Consider the following 19,385-nt stretch of genomic DNA (forward strand, 5'->3'; position numbering starts at 1 on the left):
ACCATTTATTCTGATCAAGCTGACCTCCCCACAACTTCATCAAGAGCAGTCTCACTGTATCAGTCAGGACTCCAATTTGTTTCAAAAAGTCTACTCAGAATAAGCAATAAAAGAATTTTATTAGCTTGCATAATTTGAAAGTCCAAGGATACCGCTAACTTAAGGCCTGGCTATTGATCCAAAAGTTCAAAGGTTACCATCAGAACTTGGCCTCACTCTTTCCATCTTTTGGCTCTGCTTTCAATTTATTGGCAAGCTCCAGGTTCACATTCTATTCTCTCAGCAACCCCAGAGTTCAAAGCATGCCTCTTTCTCAATAGTTCCAATAAAAAATTAACTCTCTCATGTGCTGACAGGAAAATGTGCCTATCTCTGAACCATCACTGTTGCCAGAGGAATGGACTACATTGACTGGCTAACCCTGAATTATGTGCACACCCTTGTGTCGGGGTGGGACCCATTCCACTGCCTGGAATGGCCTTCCTTCTCATTTCTGCCTCCCCAAATCCAAGCTACAACCTTTCTGCCCCCAAAAGTCTTTCATGATTTCTTTTAAGATTTTCCTTGTTCACTGGATCAAGTAACTCATTCCCAAATAAATATTTCCCTTTTTCTAAAGATCTACCTTTTAAAACAAACAGGAGGGGAAAACCTCAAAAAAATGCTGCATGATGAATTCTAATCATGTCAAGTTATAAATGGTATGGGTAATATGTGCTGTTTCTTAAAATGTAAGGACAGCAGCTCTACCAGATACATTCTATACATTAGGAAAGAACAGACCGTGTGGCAAGTTTAATATAACATTCAAATAATTTTTTTGGCTTTAACTTTTCTATAGGGCCCAAACAAAACATTTTAGCTAACAAAAGTTGGGTCTGAATTCAAAGTACCCTGTGTAACAGGTAGTCTATGGTTTTGGAGTTACCTCAAACAGGATTTCAGTTAGGCTCAAATCCCGGCTAACAACACCTTCCTTGGCCTTTAGCTACAGGTCTTTGAGCAAATTATCTTTCTCTCCCAACCTTGGTTTCACTATCTGTAAAAATAGGAATGGTAATATCTATCTGTACGTAAAAAGGCCGTGTGGCTTGGTGGAGAGAAAAGAGTAAGATGGAACCGGGCTGAAATTCTGCCACTAATATTATTTATATGATTCTCTCTGAGTGACTCATCTGTAAATTCTGAGTGATTCCTCATGTGTAAATGAGGGATAATAATATTTAATCCATTGGTTGTTAAGCATTTAACAAGGCAATGTATTTTAAACACCTACCAATGAATAGTAAACAGTGAAAACTCAATCAATGATGTTATCCACATCAAATCACCTCTTTAAAATAATTCAGAGAATATTTCAGTATTTTTGTACTCACCAAGGTCTGCCAAAAATTTCTTACACTTAATAAGTGATATTTCTAACATGCTAGAAATTAATCTAGTCTAATAAGTTATAAAGTACCTTGTAATCTTTTTCTTCCCCTCTACACTTTTTCTGGCCAGATAAAATGTCAGCCAACAAAAAATTTGGTTTATAAAGAAACTATTAAAGTAATAAAAATAAGTGTGGATAATAACAAATTAAAAATTCAGGGCATAGTAAGGAAAAAAATTCATTGAGATTACTTATTATTCTTCATAAATGCCTTTGGGTTTTGTTAGTTAAAAAAATATTTCTTAAAGGCGAAACACACTGGTCCTAGAACTATTTAAAAGCAGGTAAGATAGTGAGCCAGATAAACTCCTGTGATCAACGTATTCTTTAACTCCACGCTTAATGTACTAATACTGAAATGACTCATGCCCATATGAAATCACTATGCTATCCATCTCCTGAACAGTCATATGCCATACAGCCATCTCCTGAACAGAATCGCGAAATCTGGGGTATGAATGACAATTTTAGATGTTGTCTCTCAGAATACATGCAAAAGCTAAGTGGCTGCTCATATTTACATCAGCAAGAAAATTTAATCGTAATGTCGTTCACTAAAAAATACAAACTATATTCAGTACAACTGTTTCCAAAAAGATTAAACAAATAGGTATTTGATTCCTTCCATTTTACACTAGAGCAAAAGTTTCTTTGGAAAGAATAGTTTCTTGAAGTAGTGTAACAGTTTTGCTTATCTTTCTAAGATAAGTGAATCATATGTAATACTTAGCAATCTTTAATGAGTGCACAAACATAGAAGTTAACACCTTAGGAAAGGTATATGAAAATAATTACATCATACCACACTATATATAAGGGGATTGACTGTTTTTAATCTACTCCCCGAGAAAGCTATATTTTAAACACAAGAGAAACATATTATGTTGAACACCTCAGTAACCAGACATTGTTCTCTACAACTAAGAAAACCAAATACTACCTAATTTATTTTCTTTTCTGTGTTAAAAAAATATGTATAAGGCAAACTGATGTTTGTTTTTAAAAAGCATTAAATACAGATACGGTAGGCAACCTATGCATCTTTTCTAAACAGTTTTCTTCCTTCAACTTTTTTTAAGGGGGCCTGAGGAAAGAGGAAAGGAGTGAGAGTCTGAAGGTGGGCTCTCGTTATTTTTGCAAGTACATTTGGTAAGTCACCTAGACGAAGGGGAGAAAGAAAAGTTAAAGCGTTCGGGTTCACACTAAAAACAACTCTTGAAAAAAAACGCCTATGCGGGAGTCATGCTTTCCTGACAATGCAGCGACCAATGCAACTCCGATTAAGAGCGTGCTACAAACCTAAATCTTAGTAAAGTCAATTTGGCATCCCCAATACGAAAGGGCCTGCAAAAACCGGGGCGGAGCAAGGGTCTACCTCAGCAGCGGCACAAGTTAATTTTCTAAGAGAGTAAAACACTCCCCATCAGTCCCCTATGGCCCTCTTTCTCAAGAGATGCTGCTGTCCGCCTCGCCCCAGGCTCGGGGTCTGGCCCGCAGGCCCCAGGGCTGGGTGGGTTGGGGCAGTCGGCTTCTCCCCGGTACCTGGGTCCAGACCAGGAGTAATGGGACCAGTTAACGTAACGACCCGCGATTCTCCGCATCGGCTGCGGCGGCCTCCGACCGCGCCCCGGGCCTCCTGTTGGCAGGGATACCCCCACCCCACTCACCCGCCCGGGTGGTGTCCGTCAGGTCGTGGTTGGCCGCTCCCCGGGGAAACTCCCTCAGTTTCCGGCCGCTCAGGCTCAGCACCCCGGTTACCGCCGCCTCCTCCAGCGCTCGGTCGAGGGAGCGGCTCCATGAGCCCGGGCCAGGACCTGGGCCTGCCCCGGAGTTCGGGCCGCAGTTAACAACGGAGAGGTTACCTCCCGACGCTACTGGGCCAGAGTACTCAGCAGCAGTAGCCACAGCGACCAAGCCCGCGGCCGCCATTTCCCAGCCGACAACTCTCCGGCCCGCCGGCTCAGCGCATGCGCGGCCAGATGATGGGTGGGCGGGGAAAGGGGCTTACAGACCCCGGACGGGTCCCTTGATGGGCAGGGCTTCAGTGCAGCCCCGCACAACCAGGCGCTGGCCTCCGCCCACGTGAGGTTTCCAAGGGAAATTAAAACGGAACTCACAAATCTGGAGCAGCTCCCTACTCTAGGCTCCCAGCAGCCTTTCTAACATGCCTCAACAAAAAATCTTCCAGACAACTGTTCTCACCAGAATTTCTCTACCTTCCTTCCTCAACACTGGAGGATTAGAGTAAATATTAAGGCTTAACACCTTTGCTGCCAGAAACTTTGGCAGTGAGAGGAGAAACGTTCGACTTCTGTCATTCTATAAGCCAAATGATCCTAATGGAGACGTGTGGATTTATTAATTATTATTGCCTGAGGGAAAAAGAAGTGTTAACCTGGGTCCCAAACTTCATAATTCTCATTGAAAGGTTTGTATAAACCTTCTTCCTTGTACAAAATAGCTTCTTAAGGAAAATAAAACAAACACCCTAAATAGTACCTGTTCTTTAAGCAAAATTTTGTTGAACAAAGCTGGGTGAACGGCATTGAAGTCTAAAATTTTAGTTTGGAACCAAAATTAAGGAAGAGAAAATGATCTGATCATAATCTACATGTGGGAAATATAGAACTGAAGTTTTTTTTTTTAATCATTCAGTTACTGAAAAAGTAGAAAATACCACTCCATTTGATTAAAAAATTTAAAAAAATTTTTTGCCCACGCCACGTGGCTTGCAGGATTTTAGCTCCTCGATCAGGGATTGAACCCGCACCCTCTGCAGTGAAACAGTGGAGTCCTAACCACTGGACCACCAGGGAATTCCCACCACTTCATTTTAAACCAATTAGACCTTACATATACTGCAACCAGTCTTCAGCATATTCTTGTTTCCTTCACACATTTAAGCCATTACTGCTAAATGATGTAAATTTCCCCTACAATCAACTAGTATTTTCTGTGGGAAATAGACTGTCAGTTTTTCCTAGATTATTATGTAATTATGAAATCCAGACAAATAAGCCAATTAGAGATTAAAACCACAAAAAGGGCTAAGTTGAAGTGGTGGGTATTAGCCATCAGAATTCAGAGAAAAGCAATCTTGTACGTCGAATGAGGTTTTGAAACAAACCTGAAGAAAGGCTGGAAGGTGAGAGCAATACTCTAAATTTAAAGGAATATCAGCATGAACACATCCAGGTATGATTTATAATGGTTCTTGTGGAGAACATTGCCACAGGCCAAAAAGTTCATGTCAGAGAGTGAAAGAAAATAAGGTTAGAGAGATCCTGCCCATTATTCAAGGTCGGGCTCTTCAATGAAACCTTGATTAGCACTTACCCAACTCCTACATGGAAAAGATTGTAAAAATGTTTAATCTCGGTGCCAAAGCTGATTAGTATTGGTTGCTCGGAGAGTTGTTCTGTGAAATTTTTTTTTTAATTAATTAATTTTTGGCTGCGTTGGGTCTTTGTTGCTGTGCGTGGGCTTTCTCTAGTTGTGGCGAGCAGGGGCTACTCTTTGTTGCCATGTGCAGGCTTCTCATTGCGGTGGCTTCTCTTGTTGTGGAGCACAGGCTCTAGGTGCATGGGCTTCAGTAGTTGTGGCATGCGGGCTCAGCAGTTGTGGCTCACGTGCTCTAGAGCACAGGTCTCAGTAGTTGTGGCGCACAGGCTTAGTTGCTCCGCGGCATATGAGATCTTCTGGATCAGGGCTCGAACCCGTGTCCCCTGCATTGGCGGGCAGATTCTTAACCACGGCGCCACCAGGGAAGCCCTGTTCTGTGAATTCTTGATACTCTGCTCTAGTTTCCTTATCGACAAGTTCCTCATTCAATGTCTCTTATGAACATGGTCATCCCTGGCAAGTAACATTTATCCAATGCATGAGTTGGTTTCTGTTATTCTGGACTCCTAAAATTGTTCTTTTACTCTTAGAAAGACTTTAGGCTATTTAAAGAGCAGGTCCTCATTTTATATTTTTTTAGAGCTATTTCAACCACAATAATTAAAAGCATAACCATATATTCCATATTAATGTTGCAATGCTATAGAAAGTTGCCAGATATTTAAAATGCACAGATGTCATCTATATTTGATTACCTATTACCTTCCACATTTACACCAAATTCTTCTGACAAATTCTCTATAATATGGCCTCATTCTTCCTATCTACCTGCACATCTCATTGTAATTACAACATACCATGCTAATCCTGGTCTCTGAACTTCTGACCATGTTTATAGACTTTTGTCACTTTGTCTAGCCAATTAGATTTTAAGGTCCTTAATATGTTTAACTCTATATAATTATCTTCCATATCCTAGACTGAGTGTATCAATAGGAGTTTACGTGCTAATACAGCAGAGGAGGTTAGGAGAAAAAAGAATTACAATTTTTGAGAACAGGGTCTCATTAAGGCCAAAATATCTGTAGACATTAAGTGTGTAGATATTTGAAGGCCAAAACAGAGGCCTGTGGATACAAGAAAAATGAAGATGCTATATATATACTATTATTAATATATGAGAAATAGTCCTACATAAAGGCTGGAAGAAAAGATAGATCAAGAAGTTAATTTTGAGCCTTCTAAGGATTTGTAGTTTCATCTACAAAGTAAAGGTAGAATATGAGGGAATTCTCATCCTACTCCCTCAATATTCTACATAAAGCAAGGGACAAGATCATCTTGTGAGAATGAGGTAAAGGAAATGGAGTCATTGTAGGGCATTCACCAGAGTCTAGTGATGAATAAAAGAAGTGATGAGAAACAGCTGCAAAAGGGCTGTGAGGGAGTTTCCCTGGTGGCGCAGTGGTTGAGAGTCCGCCTGCCGATGCAGGGGACACGGGTTCGTGCCCCGGTCCGGGAAGATCCCACATGCCGCAGAGCGGCTGGGCCCGTGAGCCATGGCCGCTGAGCCTGCGCGTCCGGAGCCTGTACTCTGCAACGGGAGAGGCCACAACAGTGAGAGGCCCGCGTACCGCAAAAAAAAAAAGGGCTGTGAGCAAAAGGGATACAAGGATTTATAACTTATTCCACTACTGCTCTGTGGTCTGGAAGCAGGAGATGAAAAAATAGGCAATGGGGGTTACTGAATGTTAGGAATAATATAGAGAACTTCCCTGCTTCTTCTTGTGTATTTTACAGGCTGAAAGTTTACTCATTGAACACTAGGGACAAGAGTTTCACTCCAATCTCAGTAACTCTCTCCAGCTCTGCATCTCCCATCATGCAGAAATAAAGTCCTTTCCCTACCTTCACTCACTAGAAATATATTATGGCTACTCCTTTAAGGTCTCACTTTATAAACTCAAAGCAGTAGGATTAAAATCTTGGTCAATCCCATTCTCTTCAAATATAAAGCACAGAAACTGGTTTGTTGAATATATTCAATAAATGTTTGGTCTTACCCTTTCTGACTCCTTTAATAAGAATCACTAATAGTTGACTTTTTAAAACTTTATACAAGAAAATTTAGACAATGTGATTTTCTTCTTAGAGGAAAACAGAAGTGGAAGTAGAAATTAAACACATACACACTAGGGAAACAGTTTTCCTATTCATCTTTAAACAATAGTAAACCTCATCCAAATACATTGAGAAAAAGGAATTTCAGTTCCAGAATGGTATCACATTTCCTTGTTTTATCAAGCTTTTAGCTGAATAGATTTCAGATAGAAAGTAAACTGTAATGGCAGGGAAAAAAAGAAACATTCGAAGCCAACAATTTATAAACAAATCTTTAAATCCCTATTAATGGTCTGCAATAGTCCAAAATTCTTGTTGTAAATGCTTTGGGTTTTTTGTTATCATTTCTAAAAAGGGGCTAACTCCAAACTGATTATGCAAAAAGAACCTGATTTTAAGGAAAGCTTAAATCACATGCTTCATTTTTTTTACAGTGGCAAAAAACAAGTAATCATGTAATTCTGATGAAACTTTGAAGGTAGACTGATCACAAATAAAGGAATCATTTTCTGCTCTAATACTGCCTGCATTCAGAATGTATGGTATTCATTCTCTGTAGTGCAAAGTCAGCTATTTCCTCTCCTCTTATCTCCTTAGAGTAATATAAATCAGAACAAAAGTTACCCTGACACTGTGTATGCTGTGTGAATTACAAAGCTATTGACAGCAAAATATGATATACGTATCTATTATAACAAAAAATAACCACTGGGCAATAAAGTCTAAGTTTCTTCATACTTAGAAGTGTTTTTTTGTTTTCGGTACGCGGGCCTCTCATTGTTGTGGCCTCTCCCGTTGCGGAGCACAGGCTCCGGACGCGCAGGCTCCGCGGCATGTGGGATCTTCCCGGACCGGGGCACGAACCCGTGTCCCCTGCATCGGCAGGCGGACTCTCAACCGCTGCGCCACCAGAGAAGCCCAGAAGTATTTTATGATTATAATTAATCATATAATTTATAATTAAAATTGTGGCAAAGTTTATGCCTATTAGGAAAAAATACATGTTTGATTAGGAGCACTGGCCTTTTCTAATAGGTCTACCTAACTGGAATACCAAAGTGATGAAATCTCGTAATCATCACTGGCGAGTGTATTTACTTACAGTGCTACAAAGGCTAAAGCATGGCTACTACCAATTCTTAGGTATCTGACAAGCCGCACACAATTCCACTACTTTCTGTGGGTGTTCAATTCACAGGAAGTTTATTATGAACTGATAATTAAAAGATCTGAGCTTAAAAAGTGACTCTACCACACACAAGTCTTGAAAAGTTGGGTCTCACTGAACCAAGATGTAAAAAGAGGGGTTAAGCTGGATGATCTCTAAAGGCTCATTCAGCCTAATATACTGCATTCTAAGTAAATTCAATTCTCTATTCTAACTCCTCCTGGCTACTTCCTATTGGAGCTATGAATGAAATAGTCAAAAGGTAGTCAGTGGGAGGTCAATATGAGTCTAGATTGATTTACCAATTTAATTGGTAGGTAGCTTTTCAAACCCTAAAAATTATAGTCATTACAAACTTCTTTGTAACACAGAACAATCTAAAAACCACAACTCAATCTTTATAGCTAAGAATAAACCATGTAAGACCTGTAATATTTTATTTGTTAAAAATGAACAGCTTCAGAATAAATCTAAATGCAACTTTTCCAAAAAATGCCAAAAAGTACAGTGTAAAGCATCTCCTTATTAAATATAAACTTTCATTTTGTGATGCACTGCATCAATGTTTTGGATACACCTTGATGCAAAGGGAAATTTAAGTTGCATCCTGTTAAAAAAACAAAAAAAAGCTTTAAGAACTGAAAAAGGATAATTATAACCACATTCCAAGAAGGGAAAATTTTCCTCCAAAAAAGCATATTCTTTTGTTTATATACATGTTAGCACTCAAGAATTTTAATTTGGCTGTAACAAAGGCAAGATTCTGTATTTAAAAAGAAAATGAATTACAGATGCATGAAGAGCAAAAGTTTAATATACCAAAGACACTTTGTTTGATACACTTAATATCAATATTTGGGGCAATTTTTAAGATTAAAAAAAGGCATTAATAATAGCTCTGTACAATAATATTTAAAATAACAAGAAAACGAAAACATCTTTATACCATATTTTCACAAACTGTTCTAAAGACAGCAAACTCGTGCTCAGTTGTTTTTCCTTTGCTTCAAAATAAGTTACCAGTAATTCTCAACCAGTCTAAAATGTATTGTTCATAGATCGAATCTAAGCATTCATACTTGCAAAAACGTTTTGCACTGAGTCCTCAGCCTATGGAGAGACTACAGTTTACTTTCAAATTGTATGACTGGCTTCCAATAATCCCTTATCAGTAGACTTACACGCAAAATACCAGATATTAAGGATCAGATTTAATTCTTTGGTATAAGCAGGAAACTGTTATTGATAGCTTTCCGTGGCTAGCATAAACCAAGTAACCCAAGGAGCATGAGAGACAACAATGAAGTCTAGTACACACCGCAAAGCAGGCAGGAGCCATGACTTAATGTTTCGTGTTTTTTTAACAGGGAAAATCAACACTAATAATACACTGTTTGGAAACTAACACCTACTTAGAGGTTTCAACATTATAGCAAACCAAAAAGTTAAGCTTCAAAATGACCAAACTTGTAACGTGTAGTCTATTTTGCTGCGTTTTGGCATTATACCCTAACTTATAATTTACAACCATCTAAGGACGTTTAGCACTAGTTTGGCACAACGAACTGACTCCTCCTAACCCTCCAGAGTGTGGGGGGAAAACCCTCTTCTCACCCTAAATACCTGAACTTTATACAAGAAATCAGAAGCAAAGGTACAAAACAAGGTTATAATGTAACTCTATTATCATTTTGCACTTTTTACCTGGTGACATATACATTTTTATTTTTAGAGCTGTATACTGTTTAATTTAGCAAACTTAAAGTTTAACTTCTCTAAAAAGAAGTCTAGGGCTTTATGGCTAATTTTACTATCAAAATATTTAAGGGACTCACTCCATTTTAAAATTATAATTATTCTAAATATCATTTGAAGAATTCTTTGTGGACACTAGACTCAAGACTACACTAAATCCAAACAGTATACCTGTGACCTAGGTTTTAAAGTTTTTCTCCTCAGTTACCTGTCTTCCACCTGCTACTTCCTCTCATGCTTTCTTCATTTCCTAAACACAAATTATCAGATTTTTACACTAGACTTTCCTCAGAGGAGGCTCTCTATCAGATAACCTTGTAAACACCCATTTATAGCTTTCAAACACTAAAAACACTAACATTTTAAACTGAGCCTATGCCTAGAGTCACATTTCTTGTTAAAAGTTCAGCATTAAGGATTTACTTAATCCTTAATTTACTTAATCCTTAAACTCTGGAGGATTAACCTAACATTTGAAAAATGAACCAAGTTCAGATATTCCCATAAACCTTAAACCCCCAAACTGGAATTCTAATAATTTTTTTATATCCCTAATGAAGAAAAGTCAATTGCACTTATTACATCAACACTATTAAAGAATAAGTGACAGCAACAAAGGGACCTACTTCAAATCCTGAAGACCAAGATTTACCATGGCAAAGTGTAAAACAATGGGCAAAGGTGATGAGATCCTAAATACCACTATCATAAAAATAATCAATTTCTATATTTCCGCCTTCTTTCTGCTGCATGAGAAACCAAAGAAGTCAAATAGAGAATTGTTCTGTCTGGGCCAACCATGAAATCTTTAAGAACATATAGGTATAGTCCCTGTTTTTCTTTCAGGGCATTATTTATACATGTTTAAAAAAAACAACAACTTCAAAAATAAAAAATAAGAGTTATTTAGCCTTGTGAATATTTTGAAATAAAGTTTCTTGAATTTCTGTGATGCACTCTTCAAAGAATTCGATTTTTAAAAGAGTCATCACTCAAAAGTCCCTTTGATATGGGACCTATCCCACAGTTACAAAGCGGCTTCCTCCTTTGTTGAAAGTGAGAGTGGCTCTTTGTTCCTTCAGGATCCCAAATCGCTCATTTAAAGTCATCCCTGTCTAGAGAAAACGAAACAAAACAAAAATTAACAACTTGACTGTAAGCCACATTTGCTTTGGAAAAATAATGTGATCATAATGGTGATTCATAGTAAAAACAGCTAACATTTCCTGAATATTTATATGTATGAACTCCTTTAATTCTAACAAACACCATATGAAATAGGTGAATTTAGTGAAGTTTAGAGAAGTTAGTTAAGTTGCCTACTTGCAGCTTTAGAATTGAAACTGACTCAGAAACCCTATCTCCTAACCATTATAATATTATGTACTATATAAAACACATACGCTGTAATGCTTACAAGTATATACCCAAAGATTTCTCTATTTGAATTATTTTTAGGGTCTGCAAACACTGCCACCAACTCTAGTGATGCCTCTGATAAAAGTTATTTAGATTTGTGAATATTTTGAAACAAATTTTCTTTAATTTCTGAGTTCATTACAAATACTTAAATCAAATTCAAATCAAAATCTGGTTTTGATTAATAGCAGAAAAAGCACCCCAATTATACTTCATTTCTGAAAGGAAAGTAACAAGTGACAAAATAAAATAAAAATCAGCAAAATAAATTTGGTCGAATTTCCTTCCATACAGAAATTCTTACCTTCAGTTCCAAAGATTCTTATGTCAATGACAAAATGCAACAAATAAAAATTCTCAGCAAATTACAAATAGAAGGGAACTTCCTCAATCTGATAAAAACAACCTACTGCTAACATCATGCTTAATGGTGAAAAACTTAATGCTTTCTCCTCAAGCCTGGGAACAAGGCAAGCAAACATGCTCTCAACACAGAACTGAAGGTCTTAGCCATTATAATAAAGAAGAAAAAGAAAAGGTTTAAAGACTGGAAAGAAACTCTAAAATCCTAAGTAATCTATAAAATTACTAAAAGTAGTAAGTGAATTTTAGCAAGATTACGAGATACAAGGTTAATACAAAAACTGTCAAAACCATGGTGAGATATACCACTTCACCTGCATCTGAATGTCTAAAATCAAATGATAGATAATAACAAATGTTGGCAAGGACATGGAAATATTTAGAACCCTCTTACATGCTGGTAGGAATGGTTCTGCAGCTACTTCTCCAGAAAACAATCTGGTACTTCCTCAAAGGTTAAACACAGAATTACAATATGAACTAGCAATCCACTCTTAGGTATTTACCAAGGAGAAATAAAAACATATACTCATATACAAACACACAAATGTATGTGAATGTACAGGTTTTTGTGTGAGCATATGTACATGAATGTTCAGAGGAGCATTATTCACAATAGACAAAGAATGGAAACAATCCAAATGTCCATCAACTGATAAATAAATAAAACACAGTATATCCATATGGTGGAATGTTATTCAGTAATAAAAAAAAACACAACTGATATTCATTATGGATAAACCATGAAAAAAGCCCATCACAAAAGTTCACATATTATATGATCCCATTCACATGAAATGTCTGAAATAGGCAAATCTAGAGACAGAAAACAGATAGACCAGTGGTTTCCTGGGGTTGAGGAGCATTAGGATATCCTATTTAATTCATTATACAACATTTGTTTTGTTAATTAAAATGTTTTCAGTGAATAGCCCAGAGAAATACAGGGAAAAAAAATTTACCTGTTTTCCAACACTATTTATGTCAAATTGAAGGGGGACACCTTTAGGAACTTTCTTTACATCAGATTGCTCCCGTTTTGTCAAGAATGAGGGCACAGCAGTACGAGTTAATCGTGGTTTCTGAGTTCTACCAGAAAAAAATTAAAAAGAGACCAGTTTAACAATCAAAAGAAGAAAAATAAATCATTTGGTACATAAGACATCTTGACTTGTACACATGTTCAAATGTATGAAGGCTATTTTATTTACATTCTCAAAAGAAAAAAAAAACCAAAAACCTGGTTCTTTTTATTTTTTAAAGTATAGTTATTTACAATATTGTGTTAGTTTCAGGTATAGAGCATAGTGATTCAGTATTTGCAGATTATATTCCATTATACGTTGTTACAAGATAATGGGTATAATTCCCTGTGCTACATAGTAAATCCTCATTGCTTATCTATTTTATATATAGTAATTTGTACATTAATCCCAAACACCTAATTTTTTCCTTCTCCTTTCTCTCTCCCCTTTTGAGTCTGTTTCTGCATTGTATATACATTCATTTGTATTATTTTTTTATAATAGATTCCACATATAAATGATATCATATAGTATTTGTCTTTCTCTGACTTATTTCTCTAAGCATAACATTCTCTAGGTCCATCCAGGTTGCTGCAAATAACAGCATTTCATTCTTTTTTATGGCTAATATTCCATTGTATACATATATACATACATACATACATGTATGTAGATATATATACATACATACATATATACATATATATATATATATATACACACACACACCACATCTTCTTTATCCATTCATGTCTTGACTACTGTAAATAGTGCTGTTATGAACATTGGGATGCACATATCTTTTTGATTTAGTGTTTTTGTTTTTTCCAGCTATCTACCCAGGAGTGGAACTGCTGGATATGGTAGTTCTATTTTTAGTTTTTTTTTTTTTAATTTACTTTATTTTTGGCTGCATCGGGTCTTAGTTGCAACATGTGGGATCTTCACTGCGGCACATGGGATCTTTTGTTGCAGTGTGTGGGCTTCTCTCTCTAGTTGTGGTGCGTGGGCTCCAGAGTGGGTGAGCTTTCTAGTTGCGGCATGTGGGCTCTCTAGTTGTGGCTCACGTGCTCAGCAGTTGCAGTGTGCTCGGGCTTAGTTGCCCCACAGCATGTGGGATCTTAGTTCCCTGACCAGGGATCGAACCCACGTCCCCTGCATTGGAAGGCAGATTCTTAACCACTGGCCCACCAGGGAAGTCCCTATTTTTAGTTTTTAAGAAACCTCTATACTGTTTTCCACAGTGGATGCACCAATTTACATTCTCACCAACAATATCCCAACCGTTTCCTTTTCTCCACATCCTTCCCGACATTTGTTATTTGTAGACTTTTTGATGACAGCCATTCTGACAGGTGAAGTGATACCTCACTGTAGTTCTGATTTGCATCTCTCTAACAATTAGCACTGCTGAGCATCTTTTCATGTGCCTGCTAGCCATCTGTATACCTTCTTTGGAAAAATGTCTACTCAGGTCTTCTGCCCACCTTTTGACTGGATTGTTTGTTTTCTTGATATTGAGTTGTATGAACTGTTTGTATATTTTGAATATTAACCTGTTGTCAGTCACATCATTTGCAAATATTTTCTTGCATTCTGTAGGTTGTCTTTTGATTTTGTTGATGGCTTCCTTTGCTGTGCAAAAGCTTTTAAGTTAAACTAGGTCTCATTTGTTTATTTTTGTTCTTATTTATTTAGGCTTGGAAGACTGATCCAAGAAAATACTGTGATGATTTATGTCAGGGTGTTTTCCCTTTTTTCTCTTCTAGGAGTTTTATTGTTTCATGTCTTAAATTTAGGTCTTTAGACCATTATGTGTTTTTTTTTTAAACATCTTTATTAGAGTATAATTGCTTTACAATGGTGTGTTAGTTTCTGCGTTATAACAAAGTGAATCAGTTATGCATATACATATATCCCCTTATGTCCTCCATCTTGCCTCTCCCTCCCAGCCTCCCTATCCCACCCCTCTAGGTGGACACAAAGCACAGAGCTGATCTCCCTGTGCTATGTGGCTGCTTCCCACTAGCCATCTATTTTACATTTGGTAGTATATATATATCAATGCCACTCTCTCACTTCATCCCAGCTTACCCTTCCCCCTCCCCATGTTCTCCAGTCCATTCTCTAGGTCTGCATCTTTATTCCTGCCCTGCCCCTAGGTTCTTCAGAACCACTTTTTTTTTTTTAAGATTCCATATATATGTGTTAGCATACGGTATTTGTTTTTCTCTTTCTGACTTACTTCACTCTGTATGACAGTCTCTAGGTCCAACCACCTCACTACAAATAACTCAATTTCGTTTCTTTTTATGGCTGAGTAATATTCCATTGTATGTATGTGCCACATCTTCTTTATCCATTCACCTGTCGATGGACATTTAGGTGGCTTCCATGTCCTGGCTATTGTAAATAGAGCTGCAATGAACATTGTGGCACATGACTCTTTTGGAATTATGGTTTTCTCAGGGTATATGCCCAGTAGTGGGATTGCTGGGTCATATGGTAGTTCTATTTTTAGTTTTTTAAGGAACCACCATACTGTTCTCCATAGTGGCTGTAACAATTTACATTCCCACCAATAGTGCAAGAGGGTTTCCTTTTCTCCACACCCTCTCCAGCATTTATTGTTTGTAGATTTTTTGATGATGGTCATTCTAACTGGTGTGAGGTGATACCTCATTGTAGTTTTGATTTGCATTTCTCTAATGATTAGTGATCTTGAGCATCCTTTCATGTGTTTGTTGGCAACCTGTATATCTTCTTTGGAGAAATGTCTATTTAGGTCTTCTAGCCATTTTTGGATTGGGCTGTTTTTTTCATATTGAGCTGCATGAGCTGCTTGTATATTTTGGACATTAATCCTTTGTCAGTTGCTTTGTTTGCAAATACTTTCTCCCATTCTGAGGGTTGTCCTTCGGTCTTGTTTATGGTTTCATTTGCTGTGCAAAAGCTTTTAAGTTTAATTAGGTCCCATCTGTTTACTTTTGTTCTTATTTCTTTTGGCTTGGGAGACTGATCCAAGAAAATACTGCTATGATTTATGTCAGGGTGTTTCCCCTTTTTTCTCTTCTAGGATTTTTATTGTTTCATGTCTTACATTTAGGTCTTTAGACCATTATGAGTTTATTTTTGTATATGGTGTGAGGGAATGTTCTAATTTCATTGTTTTACATGTGGCTGTCCAGTTCTCCCAGCACCACTTGTTGAAAAGACTGTCTTTTCTCCATTGCACATTCTTACCTCCTTTCTCATAGATTAATGGACCATAGGTACATGGCTTTTATTTCTCTCTATTCTGATCCATTGATCTATGTGTCCTTTTTTGTGCCAATATCATGCTGTTTTGACTATTGTAGTATAGTCTGAAGTCTGGTAGGGTCATACCTCCAACTTTGTTCTTTTTTCCTCAGCAGGTGCTTTGGTAATTTGGGGTCTTTCGGGGTTCCATATAAATTTTAAGATTGTTTGTTCTAGTTCTGTGAAAAATGTCCTGGGTATTTTGATAGGGATTGCATTAAACCTGTAGATTGCTTTTGGTAATATGGTCATTTTAATAATATTAATTTTTCCAATCCAAGAGCATGGGATTATCTTTCCATTTCTTTGAATAATCTTCAATTTCCTTCATCAACGTTTTATAGTTTTCAGCATATAGGTCCTTCACCTCCTTGGTTAAGTTTATTCCTAGGTATTTTTAAAATGTAATTTTAAATGGGATTTTTTTTTCTTTAACTTTCTCTTTCTGCTTTTCATTATAGTGTATAGAAACACAACAGATTTCTGAATATTGATCTTGTATCCCGCAACCTTGCTGAATTCAAAAAAATACTTGGTTCTTGACTGACTAATCTAGAGACTAAAATTTATAAATCGCTCACAGAATACCTCTGTAAGTAGAACTACAAACTTTTCAACAATTTGGAAGGATTGGCGATTTCCAAGTCTTGATCTTCTACTAAAATAAAGCAACCTCTAAAATCGTAGAGAATCATCCTAGGTTTTCATTTCAATCATTAAAATGGCTAGATAGTTAAAAACAGAACTCCATAAACCTAGAAAGTTGAAAAAAAATTTTATTATTTTATTTTATTTTTACAATATGTTCATCACATCTCACAGAACTGATTTCATAACCTACTAATGGGTCACACACATAATGTGAAAAATATCAACACAGAGATATTTTCCTCTGCTGTGTTAGAAGCCTGAGTACGTCTGCAAGAATTTCCAAGAAACTAGCCAATCTGCTAGACTACTGGCTGATACAGGACTTTAAATTTTAAGTATAGAGCTTAGATTTTCATTCCTGATACTTTTTGATGTGAAAAATTTAAGAGTGCCAGTTATGGTCTGGTCTATGGCTAGGTCAACTATCAGGCTGAATTTGATGATATGGTTTTAGAACTTTCATGAAATGCATCCTTGACCTCCGGCCCTGTGCTTTAAGTCTCACATCTTGCCTGTCAAATCGGGGTTCAGTTCACCCTCCATCCCTAGGCAACATCACTTCTGGCTTCAACCTAGAAAGTTTATAATGCAATACATATAATGGAATGGTTAACTAAATTAAGGTCATCTAGATAAAAGAATACATTATGAAGCCTTTAAAAAGAAGGTAGATCTGTATGTAATGAAAAGTAAAGAAGTCCAAAGCATACTGGGGGGAGGGAGAGAAGGGAGCAAGTATGCATGGTATTATCTCATTTATGATTATACACAAGAAATAGATGTACATAGTATGTTATATGGGCACCAATTTTTAAATAAATATATGAAATTGTTAAAAGTGGTTACTTTGGGGCTGTAGAACCAGGAATCAGGGAGCTTTTACTTTTAACTTTTTTTGTTATTTTTGATTTTTTTGTTTGTTGTTTTGGGGGGCCATCCTGTGCAGCTTGAGGGATCTTAGTTCTCCACCTGAACAAGGATTGAACCTGGGCCTCAGCAGTGAAAGCGCCTGCCGAGCCCTAACCTCTGGACCACTAGGGAATCCCCTACCTTTAATTTTATATTATACTATTTCCACTTTATACCACAAGTATTACTTTTACCCTTGTCTCAGTTTATCCTAACATGACCATCATACTCTGAAGAAAAGTCAAATATTTCTCTATTATCTTATATAGAGAAGTTATGATTTTTGCAAAATCTAAAAAAGACTTACACTGGGCACTGCACTGCTCCTGGATTATCAATGGATACAGTCAAAATTCCTCCATTTGTGGTGGAAGTCCGCCACCTAGTTTCAAAAAACCAAAAATTTCATTAAAATGACAGTTTATGAATCCTATAGTGTATTCCACATTAAAACATACATTTTAAAGTAGCCATTACTTTTTCTTAGTTTTTTAGGATATACAGACACCTGGGCCCCACCATGATATAATTAATCAGCATCCTGGGTGTAAGAACTAGACACCTGAATTTATTAAATATTTTTCAGTGTAACAAATATATGCACATAAAAAAATCAAATAATACAGAAAGGCTTCTAATAAGAAACAACAGTCCTTTACCCCACTATTCTCCCTTTCTGCTCCCCAGAGGCAGGACTTTTAACCTTTCCTGTTTTTCCTGCTTGCTAGTTAGTTACTTCCAGTTCACTAAACAAAATGCATATGTAATACTATCTTGCTATGGTAAGGATTCAGCTCATTACACTATCCTCTAGTTTCTCTTCCTACCTCTAAACGTTCTGATGGCTATATCACTATTTTACTTCCATTATAACTTTAAATATACTAAAATCTCTTTTTTTAGTAGTGTCTCTTGACATTATCCCCTACCCACTTTGTATAAACGGACAGTAGCATCTCTAATTCCTTCCCTCCACCTCTTCACCCATTTTGTACCTCTCACTTTTTATCAGCTTTACTTTTATATTTATGTTGGTCAAAATCTGACATTTATATCACACTGTTACCAAATTAAGTATTTTGTGCTTTTTTCTACAGATTGATTCTTAAAGTTCAAAACAAATAAGCTGCATTGACATTATTACAATTATGTAAATACTGTTTATTGCAGAAGCAAATAGGTCATGATCATTATTTCCTTTCTTTTGGTTTCCAATGCCTGACTCCTGTGCAAAAGAATATTGCCAGCGTCAAGTTCAAATAGTTGCCTTTCTGACACGCCAATTGCTCAAAATCATGCTCATTATAGATGGCATCATATCTGGACAATGATCATGTTTTATATGCTCTGTTTTCACAGAAGTAGCCATAATTTTAAATGATTTAATTTTAAAACCTGATCATATTGATGGAGTGTTACAACTCACACTTGGGGAGTGCAATTCTAACAGACAAAAATACATTCTTGAAAAAAACCTTCATGGGGTAAGGAGAAAAAAACAATATGTGAAAAGAAAACATCCTATTGTTTTTAAAAATCTATAAATTTTCTAAAAGCGCTACTGGATTTTATTCTATTTATTCCCTGAATTGGTTCATTTGTATGAAAGTAGTTATAAAAAAATAAAGAGCTGTTTCATTAAAAAGGAATAAACAGGCAAGAAAAAAATTAAAATACAGAGTAATGTATTTGGTGCTAAAACTTACAACACTGACATGTGAAAATGAAAAAGGTTTTTGGGGAAAAAAACAACAAAAACAACATAGGATTTATTTATTTCAGGCTCAATGGTTAATTCACTTTGGGTCTCATTTAATTTCTTTTCGACTGGGGTACAAAGTAATTTGGGTCACTACTATTCTGGGAGTTTTGAAATGACATCTTGAAAAACAAATTG

General features: G+C 36.7%; 2 protein-coding genes across 13 annotated transcripts in view; both read right to left on the minus strand.

Moving 5' to 3' along the window:
* Nucleotides 1-3,372, minus strand: part of LRCH3 (leucine rich repeats and calponin homology domain containing 3) — a 112,943-nt gene extending 109,571 nt beyond the window's left edge. For all 11 annotated transcript variants that reach the window (XM_082839176.1, XM_082839177.1, XM_082839168.1 and 8 more), the window contains exon 1: nucleotides 3,103-3,372. In XM_082839176.1, coding sequence (XP_082695302.1) covers nucleotides 3,103-3,364 — 262 coding nt within the window. In that variant the 5' untranslated portion in view covers nucleotides 3,365-3,372. The remainder of the gene's footprint in view (nucleotides 1-3,102) is intronic.
* Nucleotides 3,373-8,862: 5,490 nt separating this feature from the next.
* Nucleotides 8,863-19,385, minus strand: part of FYTTD1 (forty-two-three domain containing 1) — a 32,363-nt gene continuing 21,840 nt past the window's right edge. For both annotated transcript variants that reach the window (XM_082839181.1, XM_082839180.1), the window contains 3 exons: nucleotides 17,796-17,870; nucleotides 12,566-12,692; nucleotides 8,863-10,936 (listed from right to left, as the gene is read on the minus strand). In XM_082839181.1, coding sequence (XP_082695307.1) covers nucleotides 10,838-10,936; nucleotides 12,566-12,692; nucleotides 17,796-17,870 — 301 coding nt within the window. In that variant the 3' untranslated portion in view covers nucleotides 8,863-10,837. The remainder of the gene's footprint in view (nucleotides 10,937-12,565; nucleotides 12,693-17,795; nucleotides 17,871-19,385) is intronic.

The sequence above is a fragment of the Leucopleurus acutus genome, assembly GCF_964270905.1.
Source record: "Leucopleurus acutus genome assembly, chromosome: 5".
In the NCBI taxonomy this organism is placed as follows: domain Eukaryota; kingdom Metazoa; phylum Chordata; class Mammalia; order Artiodactyla; family Delphinidae; genus Leucopleurus; species Leucopleurus acutus.